The 26540-nt window shown below is 42.3% G+C and overlaps 1 protein-coding gene across 14 annotated transcripts in view; it reads right to left on the reverse strand.

The window, feature by feature from the left end:
- The window catches only part of LOC140728571 (receptor-type tyrosine-protein phosphatase mu-like), a 994862-nt gene that overhangs the window by 94706 nt on the left and 873616 nt on the right, over positions 1–26540 (reverse strand). For all 14 annotated transcript variants that reach the window (XM_073047511.1, XM_073047621.1, XM_073047608.1 and 11 more), the window contains 3 exons: positions 18101–18188; positions 7528–7604; positions 4496–4532 (listed from right to left, as the gene is read on the reverse strand). In XM_073047511.1, coding sequence (XP_072903612.1) covers positions 4496–4532; positions 7528–7604; positions 18101–18188 — 202 coding nt within the window. The remainder of the gene's footprint in view (positions 1–4495; positions 4533–7527; positions 7605–18100; positions 18189–26540) is intronic.

Consider the following 26540-nt stretch of genomic DNA (forward strand, 5'->3'; position numbering starts at 1 on the left):
TTGCACTGGAATAGAGAGTATAACTGTAAGTCCATTAACTTCATCCATAATTGTTTGAGCATTTTGAAATATTTATAAGTGTTTTAAAATATTTAGGAATTTTGTTTCTTTAAAATTTTACCATTTTTAATTATTTAAAAGAGAGTTTATTGGAGTTTGAATGCCCTATAATAGTTTTTGAATGCTTCTGAATGTACTTGCATGGAATAAACATTCAAAAATATTATCAAACATTTTGCAGAAGTATTTTGGACTATTTGATGGTATGGCTTGACATCTCACTCTGTGCCAACAAACCAAAGATCTGATTATTGACGACAGGGGGAAGAAGCTGGAGGTCCATGAGCCAGTCTTCATGAGGGGATCTGAGGTGGAGGGGCCAGTAACTTTAAATTCCTTGGTGTTATCATAATAGGGATCTGTCCTGCGGCCAGCACTTAAGTGCCATCATAAAGAAGTGACAACACCACCTCTACTTTCTTAGAAGTTTACATAGAATCATCATGTCACCTAAAGCTTCAACAAACCTCGACAGATGCACAGTGGAAAGTATTCTAAAAACTGGTTGCGTCACAGTCTGCTATGAAACATGACTGCACAGGAACGGAAAAATCTGCAGAAAGTGGTGGATACAGCTCAGGCAATCACAGGCAAACCCTTACCCACCAATAAGCAGATTTACATGGAGCACTGCCACAAGAAAGCAGCACCCTCCATTAAGGACCCCCGCCATCCAGGACACGCTCCCTTTTCACTATTACCATCAGGCAGGAGGTACGAGAGTTAGATCCCACAGGAACAATTGAAAAGTAAGATATGTTAAAGTGCCAGGGTTAGGACTCAATGTATTTAAGTAAACTAATTAAGAACTTTTTAAAAGCTATTATTAATGCTTTTTGAGAGGGTGATTTTAGATGCATATCATATTTTTACTGAGTTAAGTATTGTATGTAATTAGTTTTGCTACAATAAGTGTATGGGACATTGGAAAAAATATTGAATTTCCCCATGGGGATGAATAAAGTATCTATCTATCTATCTATCTACCTAACCATTAGGCTCCTGAACCAGCATGGGAACTTCACTTACCTCAACTCTGAACAAGTTCCACAACCTATAGACTCACTTCCAAGAATTTTACTACTCCGCTTTTCAGTATTATTTTTTAGTTATTTGCACAATTTATCTCCTTTTATTATCGTCAGCATTGATTATTTATCATCTTTATTTAGGTGTAGCTTTTCATAAATGTTATTGTATTTCTTTATTTTCCTGTAAATGCCTGCAAGAAAAGGGTTGTACATAGTGACCTATATGTGCTTTGATAATAAGTTTGTCTTTGATTTTGCTGGAGTTTATGTTGCAGGAAGCCAAGTCATTGACAAAGGGCAGGGAGCTGCTTCCCAACCACGTGATCCTGTTGAAGAACTGAGATGGATAATTTTGTACATCATTGATCAGTAGTGATCAATTACAGATTAACGTCGGTGAACAGTGAAGTAAAACAGTGATAATGTTGGAAATAATCTCCAGAGCAGCAGAGGCTGAAGGGAGACCTGGGAGAAGTTTACATAAGTATGAGAGGCATTGATAGACAGCTGGTATCTTTTTCCCAGAAAGGAAGTGTTTATGACAAGAGGACATGCATTTAAGGTGGTGGGGGAGGGGGGATTCAAAGGACAAGTATTTTATACAGGGAGTGGTGAATGCTTGGAAGTGGCAACAGGATAGAAGCATTAAAAAAGCTCCCAGACAGACACATGAATGTGTAGATAATAGAGGGATATAGACCATGTACTGGCAGATGTAATTAGGTGTATTCAGTTAAATTAGTTCAGCACAACATTATGACCTGAAGGGCTTATTCCTGTGCCGTGCAGTTCTGTGTTCTATGTTTTATAATAAGCAGTTTAGTCACTTGATGAGAATGAGCCAAGTAAAGATTTCAGAAGCCAGAAACGTTAAACACCTTTTTAGGATGTGCGAGCGCTGCAGGTGAAACGAGACGGATGGGAAGTTCGATGACAAGGTGACAAGGTGATGGACAGAACCAAAAATTCTTTTATTTTCTCCTTACAAGTATCAAGAATTTCAAGTTTTGTCAATTCTTGGCGTATGCAAATGTTTATACAGATCTTTCTTCCTATGCCTGTGCACCTGACTCCATGCCTTCCTCCAGTCTAAGCTGTTTCTGTGTTTTCACGAATGCTTCTGACAAGATTGACATGAATCAACCACCAGCTTGGTCCCTTCACATCACCTTACTGTAGTTGTCCCCAACAACCGGGCTGCGGATCAGTACCGGACCGCAAAGCATGTGTTACCAGGCCGCGAGGAAATGATATGAGTCAGCTGCACCTTTCCTCATTCCCTGTCACGCCCACTGTTGAACTTGAACACACGTGAGGTCATTACACATGCAAAGTCATTACCCACGCGAAGTCATCAGTTGCCTAAACGCAGTGATACCCTAGCGCCAGGGATCACTGGTTGGTCTCGGGTAACCAGCTGCCTCACACGGCCGGCGAGAAGTGCTGTTGCTACTGGCTTGGACTGCGGACAGATGGGCGCCGCCTCTAAACCTGTTTACCACACCGAATGTTCGTGGGGAACCGGGTGCTAAAATATTCACAGACGACCTAATTCGGGCTCAGGGTTTCGTAAGTAGTAGAGCAGCTACCTTGCTGCGATCTACTGAAAGTCATCCCTCAAGCCAAACTTCTGTCGGCTGATAGGTTCTACCTACCTACAAGGAGGGCGGGCACGCACCCTGTCACACTCCTAGCTCGGTCGGTCGCTCTCTCCGGACTGCGACCACCGCGGCTCCGGTACGGGGACCTCCAGCCCTTACCTTGCCCTCTCACTGGTGTGTTGCAATGATTTTATATGTTCATATGAGGAAAATATGCGCTGTGTGTTTAATATCCAAACGTTACTTAAAATGTTATGATGCTATTAACTTATAAGTGAGTTATAATTGATTTATAACTATATTCATGTGAGGAAAATATGCGCTGTGTGTTTAATATTAAATTCATTAGATAAATCCTTTTAGAAACGAAATTGAGTGTATTAGCCACTTATAAGTGACTTATAGTTGCCTTAGCACCTATTTTCCGGTTGTGATAAACACCCCCACCGTAACCCCCGTCGGCCGGTCCACAACAATATTGTCAATATTAAACTGGTCCACGGTACAAAAAAGGTTGGTGAGCCCTGCCTTACTGAATTTCCATGGCAATGTGACATTATGTATTCCTCCTACCTTCTTTGGCTCTTTCCCTTGCTGTATTCCCTTCCCACACCCTGCTGGTTCTGCAGGGTGGAACCTTCACTCTTTCCAGTTTACCCAATAAAGACTACTTTCCCTCTGTGAATCATTTCACTGATTCACTCAGTCACTTGTTGCCAGTCTGAACCTGCAACACTCATTTAATTTGCTTAATAGGCTTCTTCCACCCTATCTTCACCTATCTTCAGACAATTGCTCAAACCACTGGTCTCTCTTTGCAAAATTATAACGTTTCCAAGCTTGAAAATGCTCAACAGATGAACACTTACAGATATTAGGTTTGAAAATTCCAACCCTTTGACTAAAACAATTTCTCAATCACTCCAAACCAGTTGATGTCTTATTCTATGACTAAATCCATTGGTTTTAAACAGGAAATGACCTCATAACACCTCTTGTTGATTCTCCTTCATGTGTATTCAATGTGTTCTTCATTGACTTGTGTAATTATTGATTGAGTATTATCCTATCTTACTCATTCTCTCTGCATATGATGATCATTATTTGGAATCAAACTAACAAACATTCACAGAAGCAGATAAGTCTTACCTGCAGTACAGAGACCAATGATGCAGCAAGTTCTCCAGATGTGTCCTCACTGAAGCCTTATACAAATGAAGCACTAATTTCTAGCTCTTGTACTTAAATCCCCTTGTGATATAAGGCAAACATACCAAATACCTTCTAATTGCATCCTATATTTCATTACTTCCTGCACTTTGTTTACCAGCACACCTGATCCCCATGAATCCCAGCAGTTAATGGTTTCCGCTTTGCCAGTCATCCAACTAGATAGTCCAGGACTGACTTTCTCTCTTTCTCTCTCAGTGAGTGGAGGGGGGTGGGGGGGGTGGTGAATGAAAGGAGATGACAGCAGAGAAGAGGGAGTGGGGTAAAGGACCACAACATTTCTTGCTTAATGTACATTTACAGAATCTATTAGTGTTGTTGAAAAAAAAATCCTGAAACAGTACCCCAAATATCCCAGGTAATAAAGAAAAGTTTATTCTTTATTACCTTTATTTCATTGACCTGAAAAGTTTCTGTATTGTTAATATAATACATGTACACTTTCTTCTGGAGATGCTGGTGAATACTCAAGGCTATAATAAAATATGAACATTATCTCATATATACCTTGATTTTCCTTACTACATAATATTAGTGAATGTATCACTTTTGAAGGTTTATATACTTGCTTACCTTGTGTGGCAATATAGTGGTTCGGTCTGTGATAGCCCTAAAAGAGGCAAAAAAGAGATTAGTAAGCTAATGTAGGAACTCCTCTCAGGAGAGTTTTATCTGTTCTAATACTGTGACATTATAAGAGTGCTGAAAATTAGAACAATTAATTACTGCAAAGAGACTTATTTTCCATCATTCAATAGGAAACCAGATATGTTTGAATGCCAGTCAATTTCTTTTCGATTTTTCAGCAATTTCTCTTTTTATATATATAAATCCATACACATCTAAATATATGTACATATATTTTTTTATTTTCAAAGATGTGCACTTTTCAAGAAGGCCCATTTGGTCTTATTCTAGCCTCATCTATAGCATTTGGTGATTTACAGAATGTTGCGACTGTCACTCTAGCTCTTTATCCAATGCCACTCTAACTATTCCGCTGTCAACCTCCTACTTGTTCCAAGAAGCTCAAGGCAAGGCTGAGAGATAGCATCTGCACACATTGCAACTCTTGTGACACAACAGTGAACTCAGCAATTTCAATAACCAGCCTTTTCTGTTTGTATCAGAACTGACCAACTCAGCCGTCAATTCTTCCACCTGTAACTGAATGGTTTTTTTTGCTATTTTTTGCTTTTTCAATTCAATTTAGGAACGGAAACCAAACAAGTTTCCATAAGACATTGGAGCAGAATTAAGCCATCTGGCCCATCGAGTCTGCTCCGCCATTCAATCATGGCTGTTCCTATTTTTAAATCTTTTCCTCAACCCCATTTCTCGGCCTTCTCCCCGTAACCTTTGATGCCATGTCCAATCAAGAACCTATCAATCTCTGCCTTAAATACACCCAAGGACCTGGCCTCCACAGATGCATGTGGCAACAAATTCTACAAATTCACCACCTCTGGCTAAAGAGATTTCTCTGCATCTCTGTTTTGAATGGACGTCCCTCTATCCTGAGGCTGTGCCCTCTTGTCCTAGACTCTCCCACCATGGAAAAATATCCTTTGCACATCTACTCTGTCTAGGCCTTTCAACATGCAAAAGGTTTCAATGAGATAAATTCCAGCCAGTACAGACCCAGAGCCATCAAACGTTCCTCGGATGATAACCCTTTCGTTCCTGGAATCATCCTTGTGATCCTCCTCTGGACCCTTTCCAATGCCAGCACATCTCTTCTAAGAGATAAGGAGCACAAAACTGTACACAATACTCAAGGTGAGGCCTCGCCAGTGCCTTTAAAAGCCTCGGCATCACATCCCTGCTCTTGTATTCTAGATCTCTTGAAATGAATGCTAACATTGTATTTGCTTTCCTCACCACTGACTCATCCTGCAATTTAACATTCTGCATATGGACTCCCAAGTCCCTTTGCATCTCAGAGTTTTGGATTTTCTCCACGTTTAGAAAATAGCCGGCACATTTATTTCTACCTCCAAATTGCATGACCATTCATTTTCCAACATTATATTTCACTTGCCACTTTCTTGACCATTCTTCCAATCTGTCCTTCTGCAACATATCTGTTTCCTCAACACTACCTGTCCCTCCACCAATCTTCGTATCATCTACAATCCTGGCAACAAAGCCATCTTTTCATCATCTAAATCGTTTATATACAGCAAAAAAAGTAGTCCCAAAACTGACCCCTGCAGAACACCACTAGTTACTGGCAGCCAACCAGAACAGGATCCTTTTATTCCCACTTGCTGCCTCCTATCAATCAGCCAATGCTCTAACCAGGTTAGTAACTTTCCTGTAATACCACGGGCTCTTAACTTGGTAAGCAGCCTCATGTGTGGCACCTTGATCAAGGCCTTCTGAAAGTCCACATATACAACATCCACTGCATCCCCTTTATCTATCCTACTTGTCTATCTTTCCTGCTACATTGTGATTATTGGTTATTCTTTCTTCTTCAAATAAAGCCAAATATTAGACTATTAGTTTCTATTACATTAAACCTATGGCTAGGGGAAGAAAATTTTCATTGGCATTAAAGGCGTGTGAGGATATCTGCCAGAAGTGGTCTCTGCCTCTGAATGTTACTTTCCATTGCTTCTAATCCACTGGACGTATTGGAAGCAAATCCACCTGGTGAGAAATATCTTGTATGTCTTCAATATGAGCAACCAATGTCAAATCTCCCTTCCTGTTCTTTTGTCATTGGGAAACCATAATTAAAATATACAACCTTACATCTTTCCACATGACCTATTAATTATTAATATAAATAATAAACTTTAAAAAGCACTTCATACATGATGATACTTAAATGTTTAAAATTTGAGATAACCATGTTTATTACATACAGTTACTGGCCCAAATATGACTCTTCAGAAGTTAGTACCAGATGTACTGCATAGGTGGAAAATGCATATCAGATTACAATCTTTGTCTGCCACATGCTAAAGATGTTTGCTTCCAGAGGTTTATCTGCGCCTTCACTAAATTACTTTAAGAAACATCATCAATTGAAATAGACTAAACAATCCATATCTTCCAGTATCAGCTTCAGACACTCCTAGAAGGCAGTTTGGATGCAAAATATTATGCTCCAATAGTGGGTAAAGAACTCCTCTGGTCAATATTACAGAATAATTCACTGCTTCCACATTTCAGTTTTTTCAGAAAGGAGTTACAATTCCATGAGAAGCTGGGAACCAGAACAAACAACAACGATTTTACATTCTTATACAAGGCAATCACAGTATTCATTGCCTCTAACCAATTGATGACCTGATTCTGACAGCCACTGTGTCACTGAACAAGACTGTCTTTAATTACATTAAACCAGCAGTGTCTCTTTGTGAAATCACAGAATGGCAGGTGTGGAAAAAGCAAATGTCACGCAGAGTAGAGTGTGACATGCTGTTCAGAGATTGTCAAATTGTTAGCAGAGTAAAAGGAGCTTTAATATTCCTCTGATCCTTGTCCCCCCTGATCTGGGATCACATATGTAAAAGAGTTCTCTATTCACCTACACAAGCTCTTATGCAGCTAAAGAATACTTCAAAGATACATACCAGATGTTAGCTACTTACTTCCACATAGTTTGCGTTAATGTAATCAGAATTTGAGTCACCTTCCAATGGTTGTAGTCTGACCCGAGAATGATCATCTGAAGAAGAAAACAGCCATTGCTGGTTATTAAATAAATATCACAGACCTTAAGAAACATTAAAGTCAACAATGCCCACTTTTGGTGCAAAGTGAGATGGAGATAAGGAGCACTGATTCTCCCATTTATCGGACATGATTGCAGACAGTTCAGTTCCAAGTGCTTTTGGTCTGGCCATCTTGCACAACCTTTGTCATTCCATGAAATCTCCAAATCTCAAACCTAACTCCATCAACTTCTAATTAACATTTTGAGTTGGGAGTAGATCCCGGAATTCTCCTCCCACCCTCGTCGCTCACAACATTCAAACATCAGAAAGGACTGGTGAAGGCTACTGCCACTATAATTCGCTCAACCTGGAGGTAGGTGGTAGAGCGTAATGGTTAATATTGTCACATGTACTGTGATAAAGTAAAAAGCTTTCATTTGCATGTCATTTCGTACAGAAGCATGGTGTAAATTGGGGAAGTAAACAACACAGAATATAGTGCAGTGCAGGCAGACAAATAAAGCACAAAGAACACGGCAAGGTAGATGGAGAAATCAGGAGTTTTTCTTAAGCATATTAAGAGTTCTTTTCAAGAACCGTAGAAGCTGTCCTTGAGCCTGGCAGTACTGTATGTACTTCTGAATCTTCTGCCCAGTGGGATAGAGGAGAATTGAGAATGTGTGGAATCAGAGATGTCTTTGATTGTGTTGACTGCTTCCTCAAGCCAATGGGAAGTAATGGAGAGGAAGCTGGTTTTCGTGATGGACTGGGCTGTGTTTCCAACTTTCAGTAAATTCTTGTGGATTTAGTGTTGTGTAATGAACCGGATTTGATAAGGGAACCCAAGGTAAAGGAGCCATTAGGAGGTAGCGACCATAATATGATAAGTTTTAATCTACAATTTGAGAGGGAGAAGGGAAAATCGTAAGTGTCAGTATTACAGTTGAACAAAGGGAACTATGGAGCCATGAGGGAGGAGCTGGCCAAAGTTGACTGGAAAGATACCCCAGCAGGGATGACTGTGGAACAACAATGGCAGGTATTTCTGGGAATAATACAGAAGGTGCAGGTTCAGTTCATTCCAAAGAGGAAGAAAAATTCTAAGGGGAGTAAGGGGCAACTGTGGCTGACAAGGGAAGTCAAGGACAGTATAAAAATAAAAGAGAAGAAGTATAACATAGCAAAGATGAGCCGGAAGCCAGAGGATTGGGAAACTTTTAAAGAGCAACAGAAGATAACTAAAAAGGCAATACAGGGAGAAAAGTTGAGGTACAAAGGTAAGCTACCCAAGAATATAAAGGAGGATAGTAAAAGCTTCTTTAGGTATGTGAAGAGGAAAAAGTTAGTTAAGACCAAAGTTGGGCCCTTGAAGACAGAAATGGGTGAATTAATTATGGGTAACGAGGAAATGGCAGACGAGTTGAACAGGTACTTTGGATCTGTCTTCACTAGGGAAGACACAAACAATCTCCCAGATGTAATAGTGGCCAGAGGACCTAGGGTAACGGTGAAACTGAAGGAAATTCACATTAAGCAGAAAATGGTGTTGGGTAGACTGATGGGACTGAAGGCTGATAAATCCCCAGGACCTGATTGTCTGCATCCCAGGGTACTTAAGGAGGTGGCTCTAGAAATTGTGGACACATTGGTAATCATTTTCCAATGTTCTATAGATTCAAGATCAGTTCCTGTGGATTGGAGGGTAGCTAATGTTATCCCACTTTTTAAGAAAGGAGGGAGAGAGAAAACAGGGAATTATAGACCAGTTAGCCTGACATCAGTGGTGGGGAAGATGCTGGAAATTATAAAAGATGCAATAGCAGCACATTTGGATAGCAGTAACAGGATCGGTCCGAGTCAGCATAGACTTACGAAGGGGAAATCATGCTTGACTAATCTTCTGGAACTTTTTGAGGATGTAACTATGAAAATGGACAAGGGAGAGCCAGTGGATGTAGTGTACCTGGACTTTCAGAAAGCCTTTGATAACGTCCCACATAGGAGATTAGTGGCCAAAACTAGAGCACATGGTATTGGGGGTAGCGTACTAACATGAATAGAGAAATGGTTGGCAGACCAGGAAACAAAGAGAAGGGATTAACGGGTCTTTTCAGAATGGCAGGCAGTGACTAGTGGGGTACCGCAAGGCTCGGTGCTGGGACCGCAGCTATTTACAATATACATTAATGATTTAGATAAGGGGATTAAAAGTAACATTAGCAAATTTGCAGATGACACAAAGTTGGGTGGCAGTGTGAAATGTGAGGAGGATGTTATGAGAATGCAGGGTGACTTGGACAGGTTGGGTGAGTGGGCAAATGCATGGCAGATGCAGTTTAATGTACCGTAGATGTCGGATTATAAGCCGCTACTTTTTTCCCACATTTTGAACAGCTTTGAACACTGCGGCCTTTACTACGGTGCGGCTAATGCATGATTTTTTTTCATGCCGCCAAAAACATTTTGCCTCGTAACAGTAGACCAATAAAATTGATGAGTAGTTCACAGAGGTCCAATGAAATTGTACGATAAATCAAGCGCACTTTCACAATTAAATTATTGTAAATCAGTCATTTGTACTCACCCTCATCAACATGGAAAACACTCGAAGAAAAGCATTGTGCTGCCTTTATGGCAGTTATTTAGTTTATAATATTTTCGCTTAGTAATTCATTTTCTAGTTAAAGTTAGAAGTGTTTTAACTATATTTGTTTTCTGTACTACATCGCGGGATGCTATGACGTCACACCCGGTTTCGCCGCGTCTAGTGGGAAAAATACCGGTTTGCGATAAACGGGAAGGAGGGGGGCGAGCACATTACGCGAGCGGCATTAGATCTGAGCGAACGCTGCTTTTAAGTTAAAGGCGATCAATAACTTTTCCTGGTAGGCTGCAGTATATATATTTTTTACCAGTCGTTAGGAGATATTGGAATGTTGTTCAGTAAAAAAGTATACGCAACGTATATTTAAAAGTAGTCGCGTTACAGGCATGGTTCGAAAAAAAGCATTTGCAATATGTATTTGTTTATGTTACCATATGGATTTAATTAAAAGTTAAAAAATCCTCACGTGTAATATCTTTCTGTGTAAATATCTCATATTACAACGTGGGACACCTGCGGCCGAAAATCCGGTGCAGCCGAAAATCCGGTGCGGCCTAAAATCCGGTGCGGCTTGTACAAGTACAAAATTGATTTTCTTTTTAAAATTAGAGCCAGCGGCTTTTAATCAGGTGCGCTCTGTAGTGTGAAATCTACGGTAGATTAATGTGAGGTTATTCACTTTGATGGCAAGAACCGGAAGGCAGATTACTATCTGAATAGTGTCAAGTTAGGAAAAGGGGAAGTACAACGAGATCAAGGTGTCCTTGTTCATCAGTCACTGAAAGTAAGCATGCAGGTACAGCAGGCAGTGAAGAAAGCTAATGGCATGTTGGCCTTCATAATAAGGGGAGTTGAGTACAGGAGCAAAGAGGTCCTTCTACATTTGTACAGAGCCCTGGTGAGACGACACCTGGAGTATTGTGTGCAGTTTTGGTCTCCAAATTTGAGGAAGGACTTTCTTGCTATTGAGGGGGTGCAGCATAGGTTCACGAGGTTAATTCCCGGGATAGCGGGACTGTCATATGTTGAAAGATTGGAGCGACTGGGCTTATGTACACTGGAATTTAGAAGGATGAGAGGGGATCTGATTGAAACATATAAGATTATTAAGGGAGTGGACACGCTAGAGGCAGGAAACATGTGCCCGATGTTGGGGGAGTCCAGAACCAGAGGCCACATTTTAAGAATAAGGGGTAGGCCATTTAGAACAGAGTTGAGGAAAAACTTTTTCACCTAGAGAGTTGTGGATCTGTGGAATGCTCTGCCTCAGAAGGCAGTGGAGGCCAGTTCTCTGGATGCTTTCAAAACTCCTGCACCTATTGCCTGTTGTCTATTGACTTGGGCAGAGCAGTTGCTGTACCAAGCTGTGCTGCAACCAGATCGGATGCTTTCTAAAACTGGCAAGTGTCACGGGGATGTTCTGCTGAAACTGGGGAGTGTCACGGGGATGTTCTGCTGAAACTGGCCAGTGTCACGGGGATGTTCTGCTGAAATTGGGGAGTGTCAAGGGGATGTTCTGCTGAAACTGGGGAGTGTCACGGGGATGTTCTGCTGAAACTGGCCAGTGTCACGGGGATGTTCTGACAAAACTGGGGAGTGTCACGGGGATGTTCTGCTGAAACTGGCCAGTGTCACGGGGGTGTTCTGCTGAAATTGGGGAGTGTCAAGGGGATGTTCTGCTGAAATTGGGGAGTGTCAAGGGGATGTTCTGCCGAAACTGGGGAGTGTCACGGGGGATGTTCTGCTGAAACTGGCCAGTGTCACGGGGATGTTCTGTTGAAACTGGCCAATGTCACGGGGATGTTCTGCTGAAACTGGCCAGTGTCACGGGGATGTTCTGCTGAAACTGGGGAGTGTCACGGGGATGTTCTGGTGAAACTGGCCAGTGTCACGGGGATGTTCTGCTAAAACTGGCCAGTGTCACGGGGATGTTCTACTGAAACTGGCCAGTGTCACAGGGATGTTCTGCTGAAACTGGCCAGTGTCACGGGGATGTTCTGTTGAAACTGGGGAGTGTCACGGGGATGTTCTGCTGAAACTGGCCAGTGTCACGGGGATGTTCTGCTGAAACTGGCCAGTGTCACGGGGATGTTCTGACAAAACTGGGGAGTGTCACGGGGATGTTCTGCTGAAACTGGCCAGTGTCACGGGGATGTTCTGCTGAAACTGGCCAGTGTCACGGGGATGTTCTGACAAAACTGGGGAGTGTCACGGGGATGTTCTGCTGAAACTGGCCAGTGTCACGGGGATGTTCTGCTGAAACTGGCCAGTGTCACGGGGATGTTCTGACAAAACTGGGGAGTGTCACGGGGATGTTCTGCTGAAACTGGCCAGTGTCACGGGGATGTTCTGCTGAAACTGGCCAGTGTCACGGGGATGTTCTGTTGAAACTGGGGAGTGTCACGGGGATGTTCTGCTGAAACTGGCCAGTGTCACGGGGATGTTCTGCTGAAACTGGCCAGTGTCACGGGGATGTTCTGCTGAAACTGGCCAGTGTCACGGGGATGTTCTGACAAAACTGGGGAGTGTCACGGGGATGTTCTGCTGAAACTGGCCAGCGTCACGGGGATGTTCTGCTGAAACTGGCCAGTGTCACGGGGATGTTCTGACAAAACTGGGGAGTGTCACGGGGATGTTCTGCTGAAACTGGGGAGTGTCACGGGGATGTTCTGCTGAAACTGGGGAGTGTCACGGGGATGTTCTGACAAAACTGAGGAGTGTCACGGGGATGTTCTGCTGAAACTGGCCAGTGTCACGGGGATGTTCTGCTGAAACTGGCCAGTGTCACGGGGATGTTCTGACAAAACTGGGGAGTGTCACGGGGATGTTCTGCTGAAACTGGCCAGTGTCACGGGGATGTTCTGCTGAAACTGGCCAGTGTCAAGGGGATGTTCTGCTGAAACTGGCCAGTGTCACGGGGATGTTCTGCTGAAACTGGCCAGTGTCACGGGGATGTTCTGCTGAAACTGGCCAGTGTCAAGGGGATGTTCTGCTGAAACTGGGGAGTGTCACGGGGATGTTCTGCTGAAACCGGCCAGTGTCACGGGGATGTTCTGCTGAAACTGGCCAGTGTCACGGGGATGTTCTGACAAAACTGGGGAGTGTCACGGGGATGTTCTGCTGAAACTGGCCAGTGTCACGGGGATGTTCTGCTGAAACTGGCCAGTGTCACGGGGATGTTCTGCTGAATCTGGGGAGTGTCACGGGGATGTTCTGCTGAAACTGGCCAGTGTCACGGGAATGTTCTGCTGAAACTGGCCAGTGTCACGGGGATATTCTGCTGAAACTGGCCAGTGTCACGGGGATGTTCTGCTGAAACTGGGGAGTGTCACGGGGATGTTCTGCTGAAACTGGGGAGTGTCACGGGGATGTTCTGCTGAAACTGGCCAGTGTCACGGGGATGTTCTGCTGAAACTGGCCAGTGTCACGGGGATGTTCCGTGGAAACAGGGGAGTGTCACGGGGATGTTCTGCTGAAACTGGGGAGTGTCACGGGGATGTTCTGCTGAAACTGGCCAGTGTCACGGGGATGTTCTGCTGAAACTGGGGAGTGTCACGGGGATGTTCTGCTGAAACTGGGGAGTGTCACGAGGATGTTCTGCTGAAACTGGCCAGTGTCACGGGGATGTTCTGCTGAAACTGGCCAGTGTCACGGGGATGTTCTGACAAAACTGGGGAGTGTCACGGGGATGTTCTGCTGAAACTGGCCAGTGTCACGGGGATGTTCTGCTGAAACTGGCCAGTGTCACGGGGATGTTCTGCTGAAACTGGGGAGTGTCACGGGGATGTTCTGCTGAAACTGGCCAGTGTCACGGGGATGTTCTGCTGAAACTGGCCAGTGTCACGGGGATGTTCTGCTGAAACTGGGGAGTGTCACGGGGATGTTCTGCTGAAACTGGCCAGTGTCACGGGGATGTTCTGCTGAAACTGGCCAGTGTCACGGGGATGTTCTGCTGAAACTGGGGAGTGTCACGGGGATGTTCTGCTGAAACTGGCCAGTGTCACGGGGATGTTCTGCTGAAACTGGGGAGTGTCACGGGGATGTTCTGCTGAAACTGGGGAGTGTCACGGGGATGTTCTGCTGAAACTGGCCAGTGTCACGGGGATGTTCTGCTGAAACTGGCCAGTGTCACGGGGATGTTCCGTGGAAACAGGGGAGTGTCACGGGGATGTTCTGCTGAAACTGGCCAGTGTCACGGGGATGTTCTGCTGAAACTGGCCAGTGTCACGGGGATGTTCTGCTGAAACTGGGGAGTGTCACGGGGATGTTCTGCTGAAACTGGGGAGTGTCACGAGGATGTTCTGCTGAAACTGGCCAGTGTCACGGGGATGTTCTGCTGAAACTGGCCAGTGTCACGGGGATGTTCTGCTGAAACTGGCCAGTGTCACGGGGATGTTCTGCTGAAACTGGCCAGTGTCACGGGGATGTTCTGCTGAAACTGGCCAGTGTCACGGGGATGTTCTGCTGAAACTGGCAAGTGTCATGGCAATATGCTGAAAGCATTTTTAAAAATTTCAAGTGGCTCTGTAGGATCCTTGCTGTAATGGGAGAATGGAGAATTTCAAAAAGGATTCACTGCAGCTAAAGAAACAGAAAAAATGTATGCCCTATCTGTCTGCTATTGAGCAAACTTTCCTTTGGTCCAACATGTTGACTCCCAGTACATAACAGGCACAGGCATCTTCACGGGTTTTATCTTCCTACATTTCATCAGCCTTGCAGTGCTTTTCATGTCAGCAGTCGCCAGCTCCTTCTGTGATACCCTTTACACCCCGGTTTGGACACATTTATAATAGGGATAGAGAAGAATGTGTGCAGGCAGTATGGGCGTCAGCTGACAGTGGAAGAGTAGGAATGAGAAAGTGCTTGGATTTGGCACTGAATACCGGTGCTGAATGCTAACCCCTAATGAGACACTGCATGTGTTTGTTCACCCATGGGATGGGGGCGCCTGACCTGGAATGCTGGGATGTATTTTACATCCATAAATGTTCATGAACGGAGAAGGGCATTAAGGGAACATCATACAATTGGCACTGGAGTTATTTATGTTCGTTATAAGTGATTTCTTGCAGAGTTTTGAAAATATACAGTAGGTTCATTAACTGATAAAATAATTTTTAAAAATCCAAATGTGCTTAATTCCTTGAATTTAAAACTGCCAGCTACTCAAACTCACATCTATTAGTTCAATAACTTCACCAGTCATTGAACTCAGCCCTTCCACTACAGATTGCTGCTGGGGAGATTTATTCTGGTCACACCCACACATTCATAACAAGTCCAGCAGGTCAAGAGACTCTTTATCCCAAAGGACCAGCTCAGTGCTTAGTGTGTTTTTCTCCAGGAGAGATGAGGGAATAAGTGCAACAACCACTCATCACTGTCAAAGATACAGGGAAGGCAGGGAACAACAGTTGGCATTGCATGGACTGTAAGTCCACCATCAAGGACAGAGAAAATGGAGAAAAACAAAAGGTTCTAGTATTGCTAAATCCTGCTATTCTTATGTAAAAAGGGATGGCAACACATCAGTGCCTGCTAAAACAAGGGGCTTTATTCTTTCTACACCAAACAGAATATGTCTTCATGTTGCTGCCAAATTCTGAATTCTGTTTGCACATGAACAATTTCTCAGACAGGGGAAAAGAACCAATATAAATCTGGAATTTCTCTGTCAAGGTATGGAGAAGTAGAATGGGTCTTCAATAATTAATCTGCATGTCATGTGCACAAATCATCCAGTAAGTGCACCAACCAGCAATAGCCTACAACATTTTAGAGGTTTTACATATCAGAATAAATAATGGTGAGGCAATTCCAGGAGCTGTTCTACCTTCATTCAATTTAAAACAAATGTACTTGCTATCCTTGATATGAGTTATTGTAATGTTAGATTTAAACACGGAAGAATAATTGGAATTAAAGATTAGTACACATGGGCAAGTATAAAATATTGTTTGTAGGAAGGAGAAAAATACTAGAATAATTAAACTAATGGCTGAAAGATCTCAGGGATATGAATTGTCATAAAATACAACTTGGTAGAAATTGACTCTCGTTTTAGTACTGGGTAAAATGGGATAAAAGTCACCATTGTGTAGAGGCAAACATTGAATTTTCCCAAACGTGTCACAAGAACAAATTCTTTTCTACACCTTTTCAATTTCAATAACATTATTCAGTTTTCTAAGCGATGTAGTTATCTTCTATGTAAATGTTCATTCACACTGCTGCAAGGCTTCATTGTTGGTGTGTGGTTAACAGCTAAACCTCTGCAAAGCATGATGGGGAAAGAAGCCTGCCTTACATAAAAATCCATGTCCCATTTATTCAATAGAGCAGTGACATTGTGGACCACTCTGTCGCTGGGAATGGCGGAAGTAAGTGAGGGGAGGTTGAACAAGCGTCGGAGAGAAAAGAGAATAAAGGAACATAGTCATAGATTTTATTCAGGAAAAAAGAAACTCAAGTACATAATAGCACCAGCAGGTTTTGGATGGGTGGATTGGCCTCTAATTACTGTGGATCTTTGTGTACAGCTCATTATCTGTGGCTTCAGTATACATAACTCAGATGTGTGTGAGAGATGGCAGTGGGGGGCAGTGAGAAAGAAACTAGGTGTGAGCCATTGTTAGTTTTCTGTAGAGTAAGGTGAATGTAGAGAATAGTGCTTAAACAAAAACATCTGTACACGATGATACAAATTAAAAGAACACACTTCCCCACTTCATTGAGCTCTTTGACATATATGGAGTTCTGCACTTCCTCCTGCAGATTCTAAACATCATTCGTCAGCTGGAATGCACATGCAGTTATTAGCCACAATGCCCTTCCCCCTACTTTCTCTTTAAAGAGTGCTCAATATAATTGATTCAGAATAAACTTCATTAAATCTACTTCATCGACACAATGCCCTTCCTATCCAGTCATTTCCAAGTTTTCTTTTAAGTACCGGTAGATTATAGCATACGCAAAGTAATTGGTAATAATTCACATCCCTGGGTCAATGGGCTAAGCCTTTGACTATTGAACCAATATCTTCACCACTATACTAAATTATTGGTAAGAGTCTTGCAGTGGGACAAGGATGGAATTAGGCTTTCGTTCCATATCTGATTTATGGTTAAACAAATTAAGGCCCACAATGCATTCCTTACAGTTGTGTCATTCAGTAGAAGTTGTCAAGGTGAAACAAGACGGACAACAATTGTTGGACGGAAGATAGGCAGTGCATCAAATGTAGAAGTTGGCGCAGCGACAGTGGGAGGAGTTGATATTTGATAGAAGGGAGGTTGCGAAGTTGGCAGGTCTAATGTTATCAAAAGAACCAACAGTTAGGATCAGGGTTCGTGAGTTGTGGGCATGCTCTGTTGGCACTGGAAACATAGGAAACTTATGGGCTTACCCCAGTACAATCTTGGACTGTGTTGGCCATTGACACAAACATTATATTTCACTGTATATGACAAATAAAGCTATTCTTTAAAAAAAAGCCGTCTTCTCTTTTAATTGACACTTCCACTTGCTATATTGAATCCCTGACAACTTGGGCTTATGATGAGACCAACCTGCTCCTTTTTTTTCTAGAGAAAAAGTGCTTTGAGACTGATGAGCTAACATCTCACAGCTGGATGAAAACAAGTGTGTGGCCAAAGGCAAGTGCAGCAAGAAATCTACTGAAGATAACAGACACTGGGCTGCTAATGGCCTCGGGCATTTATAGTTAGAACCAATACAAAAGACAAGGGATGAATAATCAAAAAGCTTAAAGCCTTGTATGCTCTGAGGAGTAACTCAGACTAAGATCAGTCAACAACATTAGAGCTATGTTGCTGCTTTTATGATACAATGTAGCTTTATCAAGATCTGGGATCATTTTCCAAGAGGAGCAGCACTCACAAGCTATGATATTCCCGTATCTGTTCTTCATCCTGTTTTCATCTTTCTTGGCGGAATCCCATGCGGCGGACTGTCCTTCATAAAAACTCTGGAACAGGCAAAAAAATTGAATATTATAGTTAGTGACAGTGTTCACAATGTACTTGTGGTTTTATGATTTTAAGAAGAGAAACTGGTAGAAACAAAGACTGCAGTAATAATAATTCCAGTTCTACATCAACAACATTTTGCATGGAATGGAATTGTAAAAGTGTCAACTTTCTTTTATAATAGGAGACCCAAGAGACAGCAGGTGCTGGAAACTGCTGGAGGAACTCGGTGAATCAAATAGCATCTCTGGAGGCAAAGAAATAGTTGGTGTTTCAGGTTACATCAGGATGGAGGCTTGTAGAGGGAAGGTAGCCACGATAATGAGGAGAGAGATACTGGAGAGTTGGGGACCAGTGGGTGATCGGTGGACTGAGGAGGGGTGAGGATGACAGGCAGATGCAGCCAGGTCAGGGAGAATGAGGGGTGGAGCATTCTGAGCATTTCTATTTTTATTTACAATTTCCTGCAACTGCATTTACTCAGTAAGCCACTTATTACGTGAGCTAGATGAACTCAAAACTGTCACTTTAAAATTTTACTGGATTTCAGTGCAACAATATTTAGTGAAGTGTTTGCTTTACAATCACCAAAGCCAATGCAAACATGGTCTTAAATTCAATCTATACAATGCATCATCAAAGTCAAGCTCTTGGCTCTACTGCAATGTGTTTGGTCCTAAGGGAACTTTTCATAAGCTGACAGACTCTTCAAGCATGAAATAGTTTTATTTCTCCTCAGAGAATGCGTGGTATTTCTGTACAAAGCGTGTTTTGTCAAACCGTTTGCTGCCAGATCTTTTTTTTCATTTGATTCACAACACAAAATAAAAATTAAGGCAGAAACATCCACCTTACCACAATGTTAATTAGGATAAAAATGGAAAAGTATAAAAGCTAGAAATCTGTATTGAAATGGAAAATGATGTAAATGTTGGGAGTTACTTGTGACTGCTTTCTCAGCCTGTGCAATAAACTGGAAGGTTAATTACCTGCCCTTTCTAAAGCAGGCAAATATATACCATAGGATATAAGAGCAAAATTAAGTCATTCAGCCCACTAATTCTGTTCCACCATTCAATCATGGTTGAATTTTTCAATTCCATTCTCCTGCCTTCTCTCTGTATCCCTTAAACCTCTTTAACAATCAAGATTATATAAACCTCTGCTCTAAATATATTCAATGACTTGGCCTTCACAGCTACAAATTCCACCGATTCATCCCCCTCTGGCTGAAGAAACTCCTTCTCATCTTGGTTTTAAAGGGGCATCCCTTTATACTGAGGTTAAGTCCTCAGATCCAAGACTCTCCTACTAATTGAAACATCCTCTCCATGTCTACTTTATCCAGCCTTTAAGTATATGTGCATAGTCTGGGCATTTCAATCGATCAATCTTAATAATGATCATTTTTTGATATATATCATCAACACCACTTACAGATGGCATTACAAATGCCATCATTAATGGAAGCTGAGGGACCACCCTGTAGGCATTAAGTCCAGGCACTTTGCAAAGTCTTCCTCACAAGATCTGAGGAATGGTGTAAAAATTGGTGTGAAAATTCTTGACACAGATTAGTCAAGACTGACATAGCTATATTCACTAAGTCATGTTATAATGATACTTCTACACAATTACTGGGTACACCCTGTTCTAAGAGCAAAGCAGGGCCAGCACAAGAGATGATATAATGATGTGTGGCTGTCAGTTCTCTGCTCTCTAGACTCCATGAAGACTCATGATATAATATGAAACCTCCTCCTGATCACCATTTACTCTCATCCTTTAACTGACAAATAACAAGAACAATGGGCTGAGCTGACTGAGTCCTCTGGGAAGTAGCTGCAAAAAAATTAGAAGAAAATTAACTATTGCAAGGGATAAACCTGCTTGATCTTGTGGTTACCAATTTACCCACCTCAGAGTACTGATGCCCATGTGTCCATTATGTTTTGAAGCAAGTGCTCAGAACACATCTGGAAGCTCAAAACTGAGCAACCATAAGGTGATGTGAACACCACGACTATCAATTAACTTCATTGCCTGAAGTATTCCTCACTCTACTGCTTCAATCAGACTGGGAAATCAACTCCAATTTAATGTCAGATTCTGGCAGATGTGTAAAGTATACCTGTAAATGAGTTACCACACAAAATGCTGGAGGAGCTCAGCAGGCCAGGCAGCATTTATGGAAAAGGGTGGTCAACGATCCTGATGAAGGGTCTCAGCCCAAAACATCGACTGTTTATTCTTTTCCATAGCTATTGGCTAGCCTGCTGAGTTCCTCCAGCATTTAGAGCGTATTGCTTGGATTTCAAGCATCTGCAGATTTTCTCATCCCTGTAAATGAGATGTCAACTTGATGTTTCTTCCCAGCACTACATGCATGCTAAAGAGCAAAAGTGGCACTATAACACACAGGGCTAAGTGATCTCATAACCAATGGATTAGATCAATCTGGCATTCATTAAAAGCAACCTGTCCAGATGAATCAGAGCTTGGTATGGTAACTAATCCATCAAAGACAGCAAGAAATTGCAGAGAGCTGTGAACACAGCATGGTCTATCACACAAACCAACCTCCTCTCCACTGTCTCTCTACATTTCCAATTGCCCAGGAAAGCAGTTACTTAATCAAGCACCCCTCCTACAAGAGCTTGAGAACGCAGAGCACCAGATGCAAGGAGAACTGCCATCACACTGTTATTAGGCTTTTGAATGCACAAAAGATCATCGTGGTCTTTGCAGCCTAGTTGTCTCCCTGCAACACACTCCCTCTGTATCCAGTGATGCATTTGGCAGTTTTGACTGGAGCCTTCCTGCAGTTTCTGTACCAAGTAGTAATGTAGCTTGTTAGGACGCTCTCTACTGTGCACCTGCAGAATGCCTCCTATCTGTCTTCAGCCTCCTCAGAAAGTAGAGCCTCTCTGCATCGGATGTGTTCTGGGACTATGAGAGGTTGTGTGAGATGTGTACTCCCAGGAGTTTAAAACTGCTCACAGTTTCCAATATGATTGGTGTGAGTTATCCTGAAGTCGATAACCATGAAGGAAGAGGTTATTTGCTGGCACCAGGCCCTGAGTCTTCCACCTCTTCTCTACAGGCTGTTGATGGTGATGAGCCCATCACCGTTGTGTCATCAGCAAACCAGGCAATGTGGCTACTCGGGTGTTTGGCTGTGTGGACGTGTGTGATGAGAATGTGCAGCAATGGGCTCAGCTCACAGCCCTGGGGGGTGCCCATTTTGAGGATTCTGTGTTGAGAAGCAGCATTCTGACATGCATACTTGATTTCTGGGTGTGTCAGGGCCAGGTGCTGCTTCAGATGCTATGGCATCTGTGGTAGAGCAGTTCTGTTGCTCAGCATATTGGTGAGTGTCTAGTGTGGCAAGAATGGAGTGCCATCAGGACTTCATGGTGATTGGCGTCAGTGCCACCAGGCGGTAGTGATATAGTTCTGAAGGTATAGAGTTCTTTGGTACAAGGACGATGGTGGCTAATTTGTGAAGCATGTGGGGACAGCAGCCTGGATGAAAGAAGTGTTAAGAGGTCCGTGAAGATGTGCATGAGCTGATGTGCACACTGCCTGAGTACTTGGCCTGGGATGTTGTCCTGCCCAGCTACCTTATGGGGATTGACTCTGCAGAGTCCTTCTCACATCTGCTGCTGTTACAGACAGTGCCCACTCACCTGGAACGGGTGTAGCTTTAGTGGCTGGCATTGTGTTGTATGTCTCAAAGCATGTATAAAAGTAATTATGAGCAAAAGGGAGGGAGGTGTGATGGTGTACACCATTTTTCTGTGTGTAGTCAGTAATGCCTTTGATCTTCAGCCACTTACGCCGAGGATAGTTATTTGATAGGTAACAATTACATTGTAATGAATGGTTGGAGAGATATGAAAGGATGCCTCTCTACCATTTTTTAATCCTTAACGTTATTTGGGTCGAGCATGTCAAGGTAAAGACAAATCTGAAGCAGTTATAACCATGTTCTGCCAAGAGTGCTGGCTGGATGGTCCATCTCAGCTCTGTTTGAAATCCTGCCAGTATCGAAGCCAGTCTTCAGCCATTTTGATTCCTTCCATGTGTTTCAGGAAGCAGTTGAGAGCCAAAATATAGAAAAACCTCTGGGACTAGAATGCATCCCTCCTGTAGGACTGGAGGATGGCACTCTAGAGTGAAACCGCTATACAAATGGAATCAACCAGATAATGTGGAAAACTGCCCAGATATGTCCTTTTCATAATAAACATCACAAATCCAGCCCAGCAAGATAATGGAAGATACTGTTTATGTTACTTTTCAGTCACCCGCTCATGGATGCTGAGTTTTTTTTTCAAACAAACTTAGCTTCAAGTAGAAGCCAAGAAGCTAAATTCCAGAATTAAGACTCAGTGCTCTTGCAACCAATCAGCATGTGACTTAGTGTAGCATCAAATTATCATGTACTCCAGTTCATAGTTCAAAGCAAATCTATTATCAAAGTATGCATACAGTATGTATGTACATATACTACCTTAAGATTCATTTTTTCCAGATATGTACAAGAGAAAACAAACACAATAGAATTTTACAATAAGCTATACATTAGCAGACAAAGGTGGACAAACAACCAATGTGCAAAAGCAGACAAACTATGCAAATAAAAATAATACCGAGAAGTTGAGTTGAAGAGTCCAATAAAATGCCTTGTACTCAGGCCAAGTTTCATAAAAAAGCACCAAGACTACAATAGGCTGCCAGTAAGAGGATCCCTCCTTGTTGGACTCCTCATGTACAGTCAGGGCCTCAATTCCACTGCACACTTTGCCAGACACCATGATGTCTAGGGCCGAATCCTCTGATGGCTTTCACTGGCCAAATCTAATCTCTCAGGCTCTAATCCCCTGATGGCCTACATCACAAATTTTCTAACCCTGTAAGGCTTGATCCTCTGACAACCAAACACCCCATTTATTCCTGCCCATGTCTCAAGTGCCCAATTCCACTTTGGATAAATTCAACTTCAACCCTTTATTTCAATGCTCTGGGCTTTACACAGGCTTCAGACCTCTGACCTCTTGCACCCGATCTTGGTCTTGGGCAGTGTAATGCCAATTTAGTAGCATATTTTGGGCACTGCTAAAGCTTGCAGTGAAAGAACTACAAAATCTGTGTCGATTGCTGATATAAATATTGAAGTAAATGGCAAAAACATATATTGCAGGAGCTTCAGTTATGAATGCTAATTGGTCTCTCAGCAAGTCAAATATTTTTTCATACAGAAAATATTTTAAAAGATGGTCTACTCAAAAAGTAAGGATAACCTGAAGACTCTTCTGAATTGGATAAACTATAAGACCGTGGGAGCAGAGTTATGCCATTCGACCAATCAGGTCTGCTCTGTCATTCCATTATGGCTGATTTTTTTTAATCGTTCTCAACCCCTTTCCCCTGCTTTCCCCCATAACCTTTGATGCCCTTACTAATCGAGAACCTATCCACCTCTGCTTTAAGTATACCCATGGACTTGACATCCACAGCTGTCTGTGCAAATGAATTCCACAGATTCATCAGTTCATCCTCATCGCCTTTTATTCTGAGGGTATGCCCTCCAGTTCTAGACTCTCCCACTATTGGAAGCATACACTGCACCTCCATTCTCTCCGGGGCTTTCAATATTCTACCAGTTTCACACACCAACACCTCATCCTTCTAAATTCCATCAAATGTTCCACGTATGTTAGCCCTTCCATCCCCAGTATAATTTTGTATTCATCCTCTGGAAGAAGCATGTCAAATATCAGCACGTTCTTCCTCAGCTATTGGGCCCCAAGCTACTCACAATACTCCAAATGTTGTCTGAAAAATGCCCTATAAAGACTCAGCATTTATTCTTTACTTTTATTTTCTAGTCCTATTGAAACTAATATTGCATTTGCCTTCCTTACACTCACTCAACCTGCAAGTTAACCTTTCAGGAATCCTGCACAAGGACTCTCCTGCACATCTGATTTCTGAATTTGCTTTCCATTTAGAAAGTAATCTACACTTTTACTCTTTCTACCAAAATGCATGACTACTGTTCTCGACACTGTATTCAATTTGCCACTTTTTTTGCCCATTCTCCTAATCTGTCCAATTCCTTCTGTAGACTCCCTGCTTCCTCAATACTACCTACCCCTCCACCTATATTTATATAATCTACAAACTTGGCCAAAAAGCCATCAATTCCATCATCCAAATTATCAACATAGAACATTAAAGAAGCGGTCCCAACACTGAAGCCTGTGGAACACCACTAGTCAACCAGAAAGTGCTCCTTTACTCCCACCCTTTGCCTCATGCCAGTCAGCCAATCTTCTACCCACGATAATATTTTTCCTATAATACCATAGACTCTTACCTTGTTTAGCGGTCTCATGTGCTGCACTTGCCAGATGTTGCAATTTCAACCTTACAATCAATTCAATCTTAAATCATTTTAACTAAAGTCTCAGAAAATACAAGGAACGTGTGGGAAATGGGACAAATAAGGATGTCCTACAAATTAGCAACCTCTGTGACATCTGTTCCAAAATTTCCTCATTCTTTAGTTGGGACACTTCTGCTCAGACAGCACTGACAGAACTCATAGGAAACTGAACCTTAAGATACGGTGCAGTGCAAAAAGCCCTTTGCACAGTTACAACAAGAAAATACACTGAAAAATGGAATGCATTTGTGCCTTTTGCTTCGAACCATCACTGCAACTTGCCTCTTGCTGAAAGTGATCAAGATTTTACTTTATTCAGAACAAAAGGGGCTGAGATGGCTTCATATGAAGACCTTTCAAAAACTGAATGGGAAAAAAAGCCCTCGGGCAAAACTGAGACTAAAACCATGCTGCTGTGAAACAGAATATTCATTTCACTTTCACAGAGGCTATGTAACCAATGCTGATAATTATTTCTAATTATGTTGATGTAAATCTAAACAAATCAAAACCAATTATATCAGTTTAGGCTTTTATCTCTTGCCCTTCAATAATTTGCTGTCAAAAGCCTTGTTGGAGTTTTTACAAGTTCTTGCATGTTTCAGTAATAATTCAGTGTTTCCATACAGTGAATCTTGGGAATATACTTTTCCATCTGAAACGGCAACATAAGTAGAAACATTTCTGAACTTATTAACTCTTTCTGAACTGTGCAAACTTTTCTGGATCCTTTTATAAGACTAGAGATCAATCCCCATCTCCTCCTTGCCCACTGTGTTCCTGGGTATAAAGTGAAAGCTTCATAATGAGATATGTCACTCAGATTCATAAAAGTAGTTTTTCTCAGATAGAGAAAAAAACTGTATTAGACTTTATGTCAAGTTGAAGGAGATCTAAAAGACACATTGCCCGGTCTAGCTTACTTTTTAATGGCAAATCGGTTTTCTTTAAGAATTTATAAGATCCACTCTCTTGCATCAAAGAAAGTCATTGCCATAGAGGGAATCAAACCAGAGCTCCTGGATTTGCTGAATGTGAAGAGATTGAACAGACTAGCACCATTTAGAAGGATGCATGTCGATCTCATCAAAACTACCAGTGCTCCACTGAGTTGATGCAGAGAAAATATTTTGGATAGGAAGAGTATCTATGCAGCTGGATGTTGGAGATCTTTCGCCAGCCTGTTGTAGCAAGAGCATTCTTCTTTGCAGCTTTAAGCTGGGGGAGCAGCATCGGGGCTGGTGATGTGAAAAGACTAAATAAGCTCATCGGAAAGGCTGGATCCGTCCTTGGCTACAACCCGCACTCTTTTGAGTTAGTGGTGGAGAGGAGGTCACTAAACAAACTGTTATCCATTATGGACAATCTGGCACATCCTCTCCATGACCTACTGAATAAGCAGCAGAGTACCCTTTTGAACAGACTCACTCAGTTCCGCAGTCAGAAGGATCGTTACAGAAAATCTTTCCTTCCAAATGCAATAAGCATATACCACAGTTCATCTCTGTGTGACAGGAGAACACACATCATAGCACAATAGTCTCTGTTTTATTATTCTGTACATTATTATTGCACATTGATAAATCATTATTATGTATATTATTATTCTGCACTTTATTATTAGTTAAGTCTGCACGCTGCTGCTGTAACAAAAGAATTTCCCACTCAAGATCAATGAAATATTTATTTTTTTTAACAACGCATGAGACTCTACAGCTGCTGGAAATCCAGAGCAACACACAGAAAATGCTGGAGGAACTCAGCAGGTCAGGCAGCATCTATGAAAATGAATGAACAGTCGACATTACAGGCCGAGACCCTTCATCAGGACTGGAAAGGAAGTGTGAAAATGTCAGAAAGGTGGGGGGAGGGGAAGGAGGACAAGAAAGTGATAGGT

Source organism: Hemitrygon akajei, chromosome 1, assembly GCF_048418815.1.
Source record: "Hemitrygon akajei chromosome 1, sHemAka1.3, whole genome shotgun sequence".
NCBI lineage: Eukaryota > Metazoa > Chordata > Chondrichthyes > Myliobatiformes > Dasyatidae > Hemitrygon > Hemitrygon akajei.